Source organism: Sarcophilus harrisii, chromosome 1, assembly GCF_902635505.1.
Source record: "Sarcophilus harrisii chromosome 1, mSarHar1.11, whole genome shotgun sequence".
Lineage (NCBI taxonomy): Eukaryota > Metazoa > Chordata > Mammalia > Dasyuromorphia > Dasyuridae > Sarcophilus > Sarcophilus harrisii.
The window spans coordinates 526,873,350-526,891,292 of record NC_045426.1 but is presented as its reverse complement, the minus strand read 5'-3'; the positions used below and the strand labels follow the sequence as shown (position 1 = coordinate 526,891,292).

General features: G+C 37.6%; 1 protein-coding gene across 1 annotated transcript in view; it reads right to left on the bottom strand.

Moving 5' to 3' along the window:
- Positions 1–6,733: 6,733 nt before the first annotated feature.
- The window catches only part of TSHZ1 (teashirt zinc finger homeobox 1), an 85,096-nt gene continuing 73,886 nt past the window's right edge, over positions 6,734–17,943 (bottom strand). The window contains exon 2 of the mRNA XM_031946714.1: positions 6,734–11,314. Coding sequence (XP_031802574.1) covers positions 8,103–11,314 — 3,212 coding nt within the window. The 3' untranslated portion in view covers positions 6,734–8,102. The remainder of the gene's footprint in view (positions 11,315–17,943) is intronic.

Sequence of the window (17,943 nt, the reverse complement as noted above, 5' to 3'; positions counted from 1 at the left end):
AAAAGGAGTTCTTTGCTTGAATAGGTCAGAGAAAATAGAAAACATTACTCTGAAAGCCTCCTGTATTAAACATTTGTAAAATCCTCACCAAAATGAGAAAAAATGTTTCAATATTAGGAAAGATGAGGTACATCATAATAGCCTCTAGGAAATCCACTTGGCTAAAGGCAGACTGGAATGCTTCCATAAATGAAACTAGTCCTGTGGAGAATAGGATTTAGAATTTGAGTAAGGGCTTTTCCTTGTGATTTATACTTTTAGGAAACTGTCGCTCCAATTTGATTTTAGTGAGCTCTTCCTCCTCCCACATTCTTCTTTGCTATAGAAGTGCTACATGGGTAAAAACTCATTTTAGGAAAAAAGGAGTGTTTAAAATGGCAGGTTTAAGTAAAAGACAAAAACAATTATTTTTCTATCTTTCATTAACTCTGGAACAACGTAGGTCTTTCTAACCAAAAATCAATTGAACCAGTTGACATCTAGATGGTATAAAAATACCAAATATCCTCTCATTAAGTAGGACCCAAATACATATGGGGTTCCTGAGACTGGTGGAAATGGATTATTTCACAACATTTTCTGACTATCTCAGTCCAACCTAGACCAAACTGTAAAGATCAATATGTGATTTGGAAAAAATTAAGATTGGTCACTGCTTAGTGAACCTCCAAACTTCTAATTATAGCAAAAGCATTATTTCAAATTCCCAGTATAGCTATACCTCACAAAACTTTCATGGGATTCCAGTTCACCCTTCTTAATCATTTCATTGCTCAACATATTCACTGTTGTCAATGGCTATTAAATATTTCTATTAAAAATATGGTACAAAGAGATATGATAATGGAACAAATTAAACATCCAAAGACATTTGAATTTCTGTTTGCAGTTTCTGTAGAAAATATTTCTTTTCACCTGACCCTAATGAAAAAATGCTACTTTATTGAGTCTACTTTGGAAGTAAAATCTCATTCTGTTGTGATTCTTCATTTCAGACTAGCAGCAGCTTCTTAATACCGCCTAGTCAGTGGTATGCTAACAATTTGGAGTATTTTTCTCATGACTAGTGGGTACAATTTTACAAAAACAATGTTCAAACAACTTGTCCTAAAGAATGTTGCAAAAAAGATTATAGTATCGTCATTCTAGAGCTGAAGGTTATTCTCATTGTACAGGTGAGAAAATTGAGTCCCAAGAAGAAAAATGCCAGCTAAATTGAGCAAGAAATAAGTACCAGTGATAGGATTTGGGCCTGGATCTTTCATCTTCAGAGCCAAATAATAAACTACAGTATTGATTAGGATTGATTGGGGATTTAAGGCCTAAGTAACTTGAATTTGTCTGTGAAATGGGAGTGAAAATACCTAACCTACCTATCTCAAGAATTGTTATGATGATCAATTGAAATATATATGTAGAAGAATTTTGAAAAAGCATATGTCATATGAACAAATTTGCTATTAAACATTTTTAAATAATCCTAGATATTTAAGACATAGCATCCAACACTTTCAACCATTTTCATGCAAAACATGTCAAAATAAATTTTTAGTAGAAAAATAGGTATACCAAGGTCATTTTTTAAAATAGACTTTTTTTTCCTTTTTTTTTTGCTAAGGCAATTGGGGTTAAGTGACTTGCCCAATGTCACACAGCTAGGAAGTGTTAAGTGTCTGAAGGCAGATTTGAACTCAGGTCCTCCTTCCAGTCTGGTTCTCTATCCACTGCTCCATCTAGCAAAAACCAGATTTCTTAAAAGTTTAAGTTATTGTTCAATCATTTTAGAGTCCAATTCTTTATGATCTCCTTTAGGGTTTTCCTGGCAAAGATACTGGTTTGTCATTTCCTTCTCCAGCTCATTTTATGAAGAAACTGAGGTGAAAAGGGTTAAGTGACTTGCCTATGCTCACACAACTAGGTGAGATTTGAACTTGGGCTTGGCTCCAGGACTGGTGCTCTACTCACTGTGCCACCTAGCTGATCAAGAGTTTTAAGTACTTAATTTAAACAGAAAATAGATAAATTAAGCAGTAGAAAGATAGAACAACTCAAAAAAAATGCATTTTATCCTTCCTTTCTTCATAAAATGTAATCTCCTTGAAGGCAGGGACAACATAAACTTCAGGTTTTATGTCCCTAGTACCTGGGACAGAGCTTGGCACATAGCAGACATATGTTTGTTGATTGTTTGACTTATAACTTTTTTGAAAAATTGTTTTCTTCCTACCATATACTTAATTACCAATAATAATTCATAAAAGCTGGCCCTTTTTATTTAAAAAAAAAGTCCACCATGACTCTCTTCAACAATGAGATGATTCAAACCAGTTTCACTTGTGTAGTGATGAAGAAAGCCATCTACACCCAGAGAGAGAACCATGGGAACAGAATGTGGAACACAACATAGCATTCTCACTCTCTCTATTATTTCCTTGCATTTTGTTTTCTTTCTCATTTTTCTTTTTCTTACTTCTTGATCTGATTTTTCTGGTGCAACAAGATAATTATATAAATATGTATACATATATTGGATTCAACATGTATTTCAGCATATTTAATATGTATTGGACTACCTGCCAGCTAAGGTAGGGGGCAGAGGGCTAGGATTGGAAAATTTGGAACAAAAGGTTTTGCAAGGGAAAAAAAATAAAATAAATGTTTATGAATCAAAAAAAAAAGTGGAAAAAAAGTCCACTTTCTTAAGATGTAGCAAACCATTAAATCCTGGCTATCCATCTCTTTCTCTGTCTCTTTGTCTCTCTACATCTCTCTCTCTTTCTCTCTCACTCACTCTCTCTCTCACACACACACACACACACACGCACACTGATTAATGAAATATTATAATAATGCTAGGAAAAAATGAGCTCAATATAAGGTTACTTTGGATCTGCCACAGCTTAAGTGAAAGAAAAAAATTAACACAACTGAAAAATCGCTCAATTTTTACCTAGCCTCTTCCTCAGTATTTTAAACTAGGAGAATATATAACTTAACTATCTTTGATTTTTCAGACCCTGTTTTTGCAAGCACTCTAAAAAAGAGACTGGGTTTTAGAAATGAATAAACTGAGTTGAAGCGAGGACAGAAAAACAAAGATCAGGGTGATCATTTTAAAATGCAGCAGTCAGTGAGCAACACAGGAAAGCCCACTCGAGGGAACAATAGATGAATTAATAGATGAGTATATCTACTGAAACACATCACTAAGGGAGCTAAAAAACTCTAGAGCAATTATTTTGCTAAGTTATTTCAAATAAGTCCTCTGATTTATTTTTTAAAAACTGGATTTTCTATTTCTGTGACTTCTCACATAACTGGGCATACCTGTACTCACCTGACCACATCACAAAATGATAGGGAGCATAATTTTCTTCTTTTAGTTTGTAACAATAAAAAATGATATCCAAAGTTGCAATCGGATGCCAGGTAGACTTCAAATCAGGACTGAAAAGGCATTCCTGTGCAATCCAATTTCTTATATTAATGTCAAGTAATATTTACCCCAATCCAATTCTTTTTGCTCTACATTCCTTCCAATGCTCAGAAAGGAGAAGCTACTTCAAAATGTTTCCTTTTGAGTGAATGAGCAGAATTCTTGTACATCCATAGAACCCTGTGCTAGGACTTAACTATATACATTTAAAGTAACCAAGACTACTATACACAATTTAGAAAATTAAGTTCATCTTAAATATCACAGTTTATGGAAAAGACAAAATCCAATGTGATTGATGGGAGGTACATGGTATGGCAGAAAGAATATAATACTATATTAATATTATATAGTAATAATATAATCAGAGGTCTTGGATTCAAAAACAACTTCTAATTTGAAATATCTGTGTGATAGTGTTCAAATCACTTAACATATGCCTTAATTTCCTCATCTTTAAAATAAATCAATTGTATTTCATGACTTTAAAGTTTAGATTTGTGAAGATACAATCCCTATCCTATATCCAACTTTCAATGATCAAAATTCACTTTGCAAGCAGCTTTGAAATAGCTTAATGGATCTTAAAGCTGGAAGAGATTTCAAGGCTGATTCCATATCATGAATCCTGAGGCAGTTAATGACACAAAGGATAGTGATAGTGTGCTGGGCCTGGAGTCAGAAAGATATGAATTCAAATTCAGCCTGAAAAACTTCCTAGCTGTATAATCCTGGACAAGTCACTTAACCTGTTTGCCTGTTTCCTTCCTCAACTGTAAAATAGAGATAATAGCAATCTACCTTGCAGAACTGCATGAGGATCAAATGAGATACATGTAAAAAGCACTTAACACAGTGCCTGTACACAGTAGGGATTATATAAAGGCTTATTACCTTCTTCTTCCCTGCACAAGAAACTTTCTGCAAACACAAAATAAGTTGTCATCCAGCCTGGATTTGAAGATTTCCAGTGAGAGAGAACCAACTATTTCTCATGGCAGCTGATTCCACTTTTGCCTACATCTGTCAAGGAAGATTTTTCTGACATCATACTTAGTATTGTTTCTTTGCAATTTCAAAAGATCACAGATTTGGGACCAGAAGAGACCTTAAAGGCCCTCTCCTTATTTTACAAATGAGGAAACTAAGGTTCAACTCATTTGTCCAACATCATATTGTAAGCAGTAGAGCTTAAATCCTTTCTTCTCTATCTAGATAAGTCTCTGATCTAGATATTCCCTCCTCATTCTGCCTTCTGGGAGTCAAGAGCTCCAATCCAATCACTCTTCTACATGAAATTCTGGAAAATAGTTGAAACTTGTTATCATGGTACTCCCAAGCGTGGTCTTTTTTTTAGGATAAATATCTCTATTTCCTTCTACCAATGATCTCAAAGGTCCTTCAGCATCTTATTTGCTCTCTTCTGGGATCATTAGCCAGATGAACAATGTCATTTCTTAAGGAAGAGGTCCTAGGGGCAACTAGATGGTACAGGGGATAGAGCACCAGCTTGGAGTCAGGAGGATTTGAGTTCAAATACAGCCTTGGGGGCTTGAACTCGGAGGTCTCTTCCAGATCAAAATATATCACTCTAAATGATATTATCAGAGTAGAATATGGTAGGACTATCTTGTTTTTCAGTTGTTTCATTTGTGCCCCGAGTCTGTGTGCCCCCATTTGGGATTTTCTTGGCAGAGTGGTTGACCATTTCCTTCTCCAACTCATTTTTACAGAGAATTGAAGTAGAGTTAAATGACTTACCCAGTATCAGAAAGCAACTAAGTGTTTGAGGACTCAGGTTTTCATGACTCAAGATCTAGCACTCTGGACAAGGTACCACCTAGCTGCCCTCAGCAGAACTGTCACCTCCCTAGTATTGGAGGCAATGTATGTCTTAATGAAATCTAGCTCTGTTCCATTTGCTCACATTGTATGTACTTTTAGTTCACTAAAAAATTCCAGATATTTTCATATTTTTATGACATGACTCTAGAATGAGTATTAATAGACCTCTTGCACTTCTATTGCTACACTTCTACTATTTCATAATCTGTTTATTCAAGAATAATCTATATTTATATGTTTGCAAGACTGTTGTAAAATAAATACACCCTCAAAAGAATTATAATGTTGAAACTCTGAACTGCTGCCATTGGCTTGATTGTTATTCTTCCCTGTCACCCCTTGGGCCCAAAGTACATAATCATCCAGTAACTGAACTGAAATATCTAAATGGCTAAGGGATATAGGTATATATTGATCGAGGGTTTTTTTTGGGGGGGAGGAGGGTTGTTTTTACTTTTATTTTTATTTTTGCTGTTGTGGTTGTTTTAAATAACCTTACTGGCATTATGCTATACTTGTAGTAAAAAAAAAAAAAAAACACAAACAAAAAAACAAAAAAAAAAGCATCATCCTGTGTAAATACAACTGACAGAGACCTATTCAGTTCTATAATCATTAAAGAAAACAGAACAATACTTGGCTGTCATTGTAATTAGAAATAACATAAGAGAAATAATTAAAATACCACAGTTGTTTTTGCTACTACTGAATATAGTACTGTAGGCCTAACCTTTTTTGAAAATGTGATTTTATAAAACAATTAAATAAGGGTTTAGAAAAAAGGAAATCTTTCTCCATAAGTCATCAGCTCCAACTGAAGAGAAAAAAAAAAAAATCCAAAGGGCCTTAAATTGAACACTCCCACAGCACTTACATGTTAGAACTGTCCTGATGGTCAGCTCTCTCTGGCATTCTAAATGCAATCTTCAATGCACAAAAAAGAAATGAAGACAAATACCTAATGTAAGGGTGTCAGCTTCACCGAAAATTTAATATTTAGAAAGAATGGAAACAAATATTTCTCTCTCTCTACTTCAATTCAGGACTAAATACCAAAACCTCAAGGGTCTTTACAACCACAGGAATTGCAACACTCCCCCTCCCCCATCCCACAATCATGAAGCCCCTCGTTACACATGGTAGATAATTATAAGTGTTCTCAAATAGCATATAAAGATTCACTGAATGAACCTTCTTAGACCAGCTAAGCACAGAAAGAACACTTATCACCCAGTGGAAAAACCCAGAATGATTTCTGTTACCCACTGGAGTTAAGATTTTAAGATCATTTTTAAAAAATATGTTAATACCTATCACATAAAGGAAATATGTCAGCACACAGATCATGAACAGATGATTTTGAATAGACTTTTGTTGGTCGACTGCTTAAGTGATACCTCTCATTGCTGAAATAATATCTAAAAGGCAATATAATGACGACATGACAATGTATGTAAATCAAGAACTGTATGTGGGTTTATTTTACATTTGAGAAACAAGTGGATTTAATTGTGTGAACCAAAATGTACTGTACAATATTAATGATAGAACATCAAAATGTATAATTAATAGTGCATTGCTTGCTTTATTTTATTTATTTATTTTTGTCTGATAGTCCCTTTAAGTACATGCATCTGGAAAGATGCAGGTGCCAGTAAAATTTCTCTCTTTAAATCAAGCTGCAGGAACTAAATTTTATTCAAAAATTGTGGTTTTACATTATATACACAGAAATTGAATATAAAATGACAATATAAAAAGTTAAAAGAGAAAAGCATACAGCCAGAAGGTACAAAGAAAGTTGAACAGTTTAAAATGGTACGATATGTAACATGTAGTAGTTTAAGCTGATGCTGGCAATTTACAAGGAAAAGACTCCAACATTTGCCCCAGGTTTTTTTTTCATTTACCAATGCAGCACGCTATAGAAAGGTCAGCTTGTACCAAAGCTTACATTTGTAAATAACTATAAACTGCAGTATTTTACAGGAAAAAAGAAATAGCATTTTTACACATTTTTTAAATAACAGCTTGCATACTTTATTTTATTTTATTTTTTTTTTTTTTTGCCAAAAGTGGCATTTTTCAGCATCCAGAGGGTTTGGGCATAGTGGCAACTAAGGTCTGATTTTTTTTTTAACTTTTACATTAGTAGCTCCTAACCCCATGAGTACTAGATAGCTTTCTATCTTCCAACAGCTGCATGCATGTTTTCTTCACAAACCAGTTCTGCATAAAAAAGCTTATTAATTTTTTTAATTATTAAATAAGTTTTGTGTCTGACACAGCTTTTGATCTGAATGAAATATGCCTTTAAGTCTTTTTTTTTTTTTTGGAAAAGGCACAGAAATGCTATTACAGTCCTCAAAGGGTTAAATTTGACACTACTAGGTTCTATGACCTTTATTGTCATGGCAACTTTGTAATTTTAGGATGTCTTTTTTATCATTGTTATTTGTGTCTTTCTTTACGGCTAAATTAATGTCTCTGAATAGTGTGTCCCACTATATCCTACAAAAGATAGCTTAACATCAAGAACAGATGTTGAAAATAAAGGTCAGACTTTGACTCACCAAAAAAACAAAACAAAACAAAAAACAAAAATAAAAACAAAAAAACAAACAAGGAAAAAAAAAACATGCACAGATCAGACAAAGAGCATATAAATATAACTACAAAATATGGGTAAGAAAAACCAAGGTCCAGATAGGCAGTTCAGCAACAAAAGTAAGACTGATTTCAGAGGCTCAGATCAGGCCTAGTGCAGTACTATTCAGAAGTTTTAGTGCAATGTTCCCATGGTCACTTGCATACCTGGACGCTATTGTTTTTCTAATTCAGTTACATAGATCAGGTGGTCCTCAGGGGATTTGCCATGTGTTTTACTAAGGTGCAGTTTGACTGCATGTTTGCTTGCAAAAGTCCGGTTACACAACTTACACTGGAATGTGGAGCCCAAGTCCTCCTCCGCAACTCCCAGTGTGCCCAAAGTTTTATTTGCGAGGACTTTTGAAACATTCTGCTGTTCTTGAATCTGAGTGAGTGGCAACTTGGACAGATCCTTCAAGCTAAAGCCCAAATGTGTCTCTAGGTGACTTATGTACGTAGAAGCAGTCCTGAATTGAGAGGCACAATCATTGCAAAAGAAAACAGGATGCCCCGTGTCTAGGTTCTTTAAGAATTTAGTTCCACCTGTCCTCCTTAACTGATACTTCACATTGGCCAGCCAGTGGCTAATGGTGGTCATGGAAAGACCAGTAAACTTAGAGATGTGCACCCGCTCCTGGGGGCCCAAGTCTGACATGATGTATTTGCCTTCAGGAGTCTCTCGTAAACTGGAAGCGAACTGAGCTTGAAGAATCAACAAGTGCTGAGGATTCCAGTTAGACTGCCGCCCCTTCCTCTTGTGGACGGGGGACAGCTCGTCCAAAGCCTCCTCAAAGCTGCTCCCATCCGCGTCGGATTTCTCGGACACTGTGGAGGGGGTTGAAGACTTAGGAGTCAGCCTCCCTGTGAGATTCTTCACCATGTCGGAGATGTCCATTAGTGCACTTTCCCGAAGAGGCGATGAGACTGAATCAGCCACGCTGGAAACAAGGGGCTTGTTTTTGGACTTGGTCAAGTCAATGGGCTGGTCACTGTTCTCATAGTAGTACCGATCGATAGCATCAGCCTGTTTGACGGGGCTAGTGGGGTAGATAGGCTTGTCCAACATACTGTTGCTAATTTTATACAGCATCGCCAAGGGGTCTAAGGAAGGACTGACGGGTTTAGAAACTTTGCCTAGATGGGTGTTCATAATGGATTGTAAAGCACTCAGTGGGTTAATGAAAGATGGCTCAGGTGAATGATCTGTGATAATCCCTAGATTATTACAGCCATTGGTAACTTTTACTTTGAGAGGCTCTGTCCCGTTTGGGGTGTGAGCTTCTGCTGGACTGTCCTTTTTGGCCTTCTGCATGTCCGCCTCAGGATTTTTCTTCTGCTGTGGCTTGTTAACTTCCTCGGATTTGGGGAAATCCTTATTATTCTCTTTTGCAACAGGAGATGTGGGCTTAGGGGGAGAGCTTTTCTCTTTTTCCGCTGGTTTCTCCTCCTTCTTCACATTGATTTTGCCCGTCACCTTCTCCACCAGCTCCTCCATAGCAGACACGTTGCTTTTATGAGGTGGCGGGGTGAGACTCCCTGGAGAATGGACTAGTGCATTGTGCTCTGAAGACAGGGACTTGACGCTGCCGGCGTAGGAGGGTTGCATCTGCACACTCTGGACAGCGGGCTGAAGGGGTTTCACCGTCCCGGGGAGCTGGTACGCCGCATGAATGCTAGGGTACCCTCCCCAGGACGGGGCCCCATTCTGAGCCTTGCTGATAGCAGTGGTCACCGTGTTCTCTAGAGATTTTAATATATCTATCCCACCCTTGGGGCTATCATCCAAGTCCTCCTCTCGCAGGTACTGATAAACAGTGGTTGGCTCGAATTTTTCCGCGGAGTCCTCATTTTCCTCCTTTATCTTCTTCTCGCCTTCGCCGGCAGCGGGAACTTTCTCCTTCTCTGGCTCCTTCTTCTCTTCAGACGTGGCGGAGCCCGCGGGAGAGTCGGGCTGCTTCTTGATGTTAGAGGCCGGTAGCCTGGTGTGCGTGGTGGGGGGCAAGGGGATGGACTGTATTTTTTCTTCCACCACGGGATCTAACACTAGCTGTTTGCCTTTCTTGGAGGCCGAGGTGGTCACCTTCAAGAAGTGGCCGGTGACCATCATGTGGGCAGTCAGCTGCTGCAAGGTGTCATGGGAGCTGCCGCACTCCATGCATTTCAAGATCTGGGCTTTGCGAGCCTCGAACTGCCACGTGTAGCTGGCGCCGTTCTGGTAGCCGTAACGATTGTTGGGCGTCACGTACGGGTTCGCAGTTTTCTGATCCTTGCCGGACTCGCTCAGCGCCACCTCCGCCGCGATCCCCGCGGGCTCCGGGGAACAAGGGGAAGCCAGGTCCTGAAGTGCTCGTTTTTTGGTGGAGGGCACCAGCTTCGTGATGGCCGGCACTGGCTCCTTCAGAGGCACTTTCTGGTAATGCTTTGTTTTTATCATGTGGACACTCAGGTCTTGCAAGGACTCGAAGGAATGCCCGCAGTACATGCACTTCAGCACTTTCTGGGCGTCCTCCTTGCCCTCCATCTCCATCAGCGACCGCTTCCTGGGCTTGGACCACCGCTTGGTCTTCTCCGAGTCTTTGTCCCTGTTGTCATCCCGGTAGTGCCCGGTCTCGTTCATGTGCACCGTGAGCTCCACCAGGGTATCGTAGGCCGCGCTGCAGTCTTTGCACCGGAACTTACTGGCGCCCGTGAACACGGAGCCGTAGAGCTTGTTGTTCTGCCGATAGAGCTGCACCGTGCTAAACAGGCTGGGCTCCGGCAGGAGCCCGTAGGAGGAGGTCTGCTGCAGGGTCTTGGCCAGGGCCGCCTGGTGCCAGTCGTAGCCCGAGCTGCTGCTGCTGCTGCTGCTGTTGCCCGCGCTGCCGCCGCTGCTGCTCGTGCAGGTGCCCGTGCTGGTGTGGGTGCTGGTACTGGTGCTGTGGCTGCTGGCGCTGCTGCTGGTGGTCGTGGTGGTCGCGGGCGCCGTCGTGGCCGCGCTCTCGCTCTGGCCCGGCTCATGGCTCCCCGCCGTCGAAGCGGATTTCTTTAAATCCAAGGCGAGGTTGGACCAACAGGACTCGGAAAGTAAGTTCGCGTACACAGCTTTTATTTGTGCCAAGCTGTCCTGGGGGTAGGGGGCACTGTCTGTGGCCGGGGGGTCTTCTTTCTCTTCTTTCGATGAAGAGTTTTTGAAATGGGCTACCTGGTCGCTGTTTTCACTGAAGGGTGACCCATACCCTGCATCCTGATTGGTTGCAGTGCTCACTGGAGAATCCTGGTAATCTTTGATTTCTGTTTCTTCATTGCACAAATACTCACTTTCCTGTACGTCCAAAGATAGCCCATCGTCCTCTACGGTTTCTTCATCTATTTCTGCTGCCTTCAATTCTTCCTCAGGAACATAAGCTAGAATGGAAAGACAAGAAAAAGTCAGGGACAACAAACTACTTTCAGCTCCTGATCAAGCTCGGGTCCCGCGCCATGGAGCACATGCATGCCGGCTTTATAACCCTCTGAAGGCCTTTAGAGTTCAACACACACACACACACTGAAATTTCTAGATTTCTGGTAGTACAACGGTATATCCATAATCTGCCACACTGCTTTTTTTTTTTTTTTAAAGCTTTTTATTTTCAAAACATAGACATGGATAATTTTTCAACATTAACCCTTGCAAAATTTTTTGTTCCAGTTTCCTCACCTTCCCCCCTCCACTCTCTCCCCTAGATGGCAAGTAATCCAATCTATGTTAAACACGGTAAAAATATGTTAAATCCAATATATGCATACATATTTATACAATTATCTTACTGCACAAGAAAAATCAAATCAAAGAACAAAATGAAATGAGAAAAAAATAAAAGTCTGCCACACTTCTTAAGAGGCTCACTGTCAAAGAGAACACAGGCAGGACAAAGAAGCCCATCCATCTCTTCCTGATAGACACTTGCACCTTTTCCTGATAAAGCATAGTTATATCCCCTTCTATATTCTAAACAGCACATATTTTTAAATATCAATCAAACAGGATCTAATTGTTGACTCATCATAGGATATTTGATGAACAACATTATAAGGATTTCCATAACAAAAAAAAAGCAGCCTTTACTGACAAACAATAAAAATGCTGTTTTTCACTTTAAAAATACAATAAAACAGGGTTGGTCTAGTGCAAAGAACAAAAGGAGACACATTCATATAAGATGGAAACTAAATAGTCAACCAGCCTCCAGTATCTCCAGCTAACCTGTCTAGAGGGCTTAAAATTCTCACCAAAAGAGGTGAGGTTTAAGGTATTAGCTACCAAAAGCCCCCATTTAAATGTAATTATGTTTCCTGGGAGGGGTAGTGCATTAACCAATTATCACTAATAACCTAATCACATTATGTTACCTGGGAGGGGTTCTGCATTAAACAATTATCATTAATAATCACATTATTAGAAAGCAAAACCCCAAGGAATGTATCACAGAATAACTAAATGTTAATAGAGGGTAAGTATCCAAAAAGGGGGGAAAAGAAAGGGCTTGGGGGTTATAAGGGAGGATATGTCCAGGTGAAAGAAGAGAAGTTGGGAGAAGAGATTAAAGGAAGCTCTTCAAAGGCACAGGTAAAATTTGTAAGTCAGAGGCAGAAAAAGGAACAGAAGAAAAAGACACACAATAGAAAACTTCGTGTCTACAATTCTGCCAAGGACCAGCCCTGTCTACAGGTATTAGATGACTTATGAATTTATATATATATATATATATATATATATATATATATATATATATACTCATATATACCTATAATACATATTGTATATATACATTATATACATACTCAAATGTATGTAAACATATACTCATATATATGTGGACAAATTTAACTTATTTCAGCAAATACTTGTGAATAATAATTAGTATTTATATAATTTTAAGGTCTACCAAAAGCTTTTACATACATTATCTCATTTGATCCTCACAAAAATCTATGAGGTATGTAAAACATCTAAGTATCTTGCCCTTGGCCACAGAATTATCAAGTGCTTGAGATGGGTTTTAAGCCCAGATTTTTTCTAACTCCAAATTTACTCTCTACATTATGTCACATTGTCTAACAGAGAACTGAGTATGCTATATCCTCAACTATGATGAAACTGCATATATATACAAATTAATATAGTATTAAAAAATAAGTTGTAAGTGCAGAAAGGAAATGTAAACAAGTACTTTGTAAAGACTGATGTAATTACCCATTAGAAGATATCTGTCTTCCTAAAGGAAATCAGTAGAGGAAAGGTTGGTTCTGGAGCTGAGGAGCTGGGTTCAAAATCTACTCATGATACTATCTTTGTATCCCTGGAAGCATCATTTCATTTTCTTAGGCCTCAGTTTACTAACACATAAAATGAGATGGCTTCTGAGGTTCCTTTCAGCTCTGCTTCCATGATCTCAAGATAGAAATAAAATGAGATAGCATTTGATTTAGGCATTTAAGGAGTAGAAATTCAACAGGTAGATTTAAAGTAAGAGATTAGAATCAGCCGGAGGACTTGCAAAGCACTATGCCAGGAACTGGTAAAGTTAGAAAGAAAAGCAGTTTGAGATGGGGATGAAAAAAATCTTGAGGAGTACAATGAGGAAGAGAGGATTCTGGGAAATGACCAATATTTTTCTTAAAAGCATCAAAAGTTTTCTAAGGAAAAATAAAACTTGATCTTGGATGTATTGTTTATGTGTTTTAACAAAAGGACATCTACATAGAGATATTCTACATGGTTTTGGAGATGACTACATAGGACAGAAAAGTCAATAGTCTTTATTCTTTCCAAAGGCTCTAAGGGGTTTATCTTTTGACCAGGCCAACTGGAATTTTGCATATAGGCATGTCTACCTATTAATTTCTCTATTTAGGATATACAGTAATTGACCTGAATATATTCATTAATGTATATATATATATATATATATATATATGTGTGTGTGTGTGTGTGTATACATACATAAATGTGCACATATATGCATATAGATTCACACATCTGTGTAACATTTATTTGCATATGTGTTTTACCTGTGTAGATTGTTAAATTAATGATTGATCTAATTAAGTAAATTTTTTATTATTTTGGGGCTTTAGTGCAATGAGTGTATTGTACCACAAAACAGAGCATTTGGTAGACCTTATCTATAGAAAATAATTTGACCATTTATATTGGAATAGACTTCCTCCAGCACACTAACAAATTTTTTAGAGGAGCATATGTTTCTCTTTTTATACCTTACTTGATGTTAATAATCAGACAATTGTAAAACATAATTATCACTGTGACTTTGGACATCATAGAATTTTCTGTGACTGTAAAAGCTTACGAGATTCCTTCTGGAAATCTAGACTTTAGACTTTCTCCATATATGCAATAGGTTTTTTTTTAATTCAATTCATCAAATACTTTTTATGTATCTATTATGTTCTAAGCACCATGCCAGGCTTTGAGGACACAAGGGTAAAAATGAAGCAATTTCTACAGCCACAGAGCATAATCAAAGCATAATATTGTACCTCTTGTTAGCCATGTGACTATGAAAGATCATGTCTGCTACAGAAAATCATTTGCAGGAATTTGACTCTTCCCTTCATAGATTTTCATCAGGATGCCCTAGATATGTGTGTAGATGATTCTCATAAAGATTTTATAGAGATGCTAAAGTAGTCATATATGTTAGTGGTTATTGATATCCTCTTAATTTCTTTTAAAAACATATCACCTTTTCCAAATACCTTAGCATTTTGCCCTTTTTTTGCAGACATATTGAAAATCAATCCTTCAATGCTAATGAAATTATACTGTATCTTATCACAATTTTCTTCTTTGAGTACTAGTATATTGGCTCTTCCTGTCTCCATCTTATTGAATGCTATTTCTGAATTTTCAAATTGCACACTGGGGACTAAAGCATTAGAGTTTGCCTATTTGTAGTGTTTTCATTGTCAACTAGCTGTTCTATGTACATGACATTCCATCACTTTCCTTCATGTCCCTGCAAAAGCCATCTCCTGGGACTAGAATGCTCTTCATCCTCACTTGCACACCTCGAAATCCCATATCCTTTCAAAACCCAACATCTCCTTCAAGAAGTTTTTCCTGAGTCCCTCCAGTTGGTGCAATCCCATAATTCAGTGTGCATTTATTTGTTTTATATATGGTATATGTATATTATCTGGTACACTTGGGAACTTAATTAATGACTATAGCCTGATAATATAAACAGTTTGTGATAGAAATACTAATACACATTTTTCACCCATTTGCTGTCTTTCCTGTTTCATCTTTAAATGCTCTTGGGATAATCTAACTCAGCTGGGTCTCATGACAAGCTTTCACCAGATTCATTTTTCTTTCCACTGTTCCTTGCAGAAATACTGCTGATATTCTTCCATGATTTTTCTCTGCAAAGTTTTACAAATGAGTTAATATCCTAAACTTAGTGAAGTGCTTGCTCATTAAGACAGTTTCTGGGCTTTTTTGTCTCCTCATTGTGGTGAATGTTTTATGGTGTTTTATGATTCCTCCTTAGGAAATAGCAACAGCCCATGTAAGTGTCTTTTCCTTTATTAATTTCTCATTTTCCAGCACCAATAGTTTAACTGAATAGGTAGACTGAAACTCCTATACCTGAATTCAGTTATATCAATGTTAATATTCATCAATTTAAAACCTTGTATCTTGATTTTAATTATCAGTTTCCTAAAGTGTTGGTGTTCTTGTTGTGAAATAAAAGACATGAAGTTCACATTAACTTCAATAGTATTTTCAAAGAAACAAGTTTTGCCCTTATTCTAAATGTAATGGAAACATTTTATTTGATCTGGTTGCTTTCTATGGAAACGGGATTTTCTTCAGATTCATTTGCTGTGCATTTGAACTATTTTCATATAAACAAGTAACATACCAAAGTGGGAAAATTGCTGTAGCTCCCTATTTCCAACCAAAGGCTGATTGTAGTTATAGAGCTTGTTCAGCTCTCAACGATACTTCCATTCCTAAACAGAAGCTAATGGCAGAAGAGGGACATTAATTAAACAATGAACAAGCATTTCTTAACTACTATATGTCACATACCATGCTAAACATTGGTAATACAAATACAAAAGTAAGATGGTTCCTGCCTTCAAGGAGCTCAAATTTTTCAAAGAAGACAAAAGATATATTGAGGAGCAGTGTCCAGGGAAGAGAGTTCTGATCTATGGCTAGACAATCACAAGGATTATAATTGGACTTAGAAAGCAGAATGGAGACACCCTATCCAGTAGCAATCATACTAATAATGTGATTATTGCTCCCTGAGCAAAGAGATAGGAAAGCCAGAGATGGGGCGAGGGGGAAAATGAGGAAAGATAGCAAAATGCCCACAATAGTTAGCCACTGGTGTCCTGATGGTTAGCTGAGACTGAAAGGGTCATGTCATTCATTTGCTCATTTATCAAAGACCCAATAAATATCTTTTGTGTGCAGGGCACTGTGCTAAAGAATATGAAATGGCAGAGAGGAATGAGAGCTTTCGATGATACTGTGTAAATCTAGCTCTTTTCTGAAATCATGTCTATGATGCTCTCTTTTTATATATTATTTTCTCTGTCCCACTCTCCATTATTTCTCTTCCATTCCAGAAAGTACACAAGTTTAACCCTTTTAGCCAATATTTTCCAGAAAGTAAGCTCACTTTTTTCTTTTCTTTTCTTGGGGGGAGAACAATGTCTGGGAAAGAGTCAGTGGAAAGAAGGAAGTGTTTTTTCCTTTATTCATGGTTCAGTAGGACTGTGAAATTTTATGTGCAGTGCATTAACCTAAATATGTAGCCTTAAAAGGCAATGGAGACTGTCAGCAGAGAAAAGTCTACAAAAAATTTAATGAAATACATTGGAAGTTCTCTTTGTGGTCAAGTATGGTCTAATTCTAGGAAAATTCCCTTTGCCATACAGAGGTCAGCTGAAAAACTTGAGTGAAATCTTGCACTAGTAAGTCTTAGTAGATGATTCCAAAATAGGGCCTCAGGTCTAGTCTAACCCTGGATCCTTCACATGCAGTCATGAAACAAGTGAAATAACTGTCAGGGGCTTGGAATTACCTATATCAGCTTACACACTGTGATCTAGGTAGGAGCTGTGGTCTAACTAACATGGTCCTATGGCTCTGTGGTAGCATAAACCCAAACCAAATCTGTAATCAGGTAAACAATCCACTGATCGATTCCATTTTATTCTTTGTTGTTCAAATAGGGAAGAATGGGATTAAATGAAAATAAAAACCTGCAATGATTTTTATCATGGAAATTCGTTGAAGACTCTAATTTCCCTGGGGCAAATTAACTTAACATATAACTAGACCAGTCTATGTATTCCAGGGAGTATGATTTTAGTCAGGTAATACCTAAATTCTCCAGGTAAAATGTACCTTAAAAAACTTATAGTTCTTGGGAAGAAAAGACAGAGACAAAGAAAGAGAGAAAAAGAGACAGACTGAGAGAGAGGGAGAGGGAGGGAAGGAGAGAGAAAGAGACACGACAGAGAAAAAAAAAATTAATGGATGTATAGCTACTGACTTAAGCTGATTGCTGCTGTGACATCCTTGATAAAGGTCAAATTCTAAACCATGATCACTGAGCTAAGCATAACCATGTGCCTGCCCTCCCATTCCATTGTACCATGGCCAGGCAGACAAGCAAAGGACTGCTGGGAGAAGGGACTCTGGAGTAAATACATAAAAACAGGCTAGTACATATCACAGAGCATGTTCTTGTTTTAACATAATGTCATGCAAGCATCAATATTTAGTGAAACATAAATTCTGATCTTTTTTATTGGAATCAACAAAAATAAAATTGTCCCAAAAATGTTATTTTGATATATGCATAATCTGTCCATATTCAATATATAAACATATCTATATATTTAAACTTCCTATTAATGATATGTAACCATTCTGAAGAAAAGTTAATCACTAAAATTGCTAAGTTAGCCAATTCTCGTCTTTCAGGCATCAGTTATTTCAT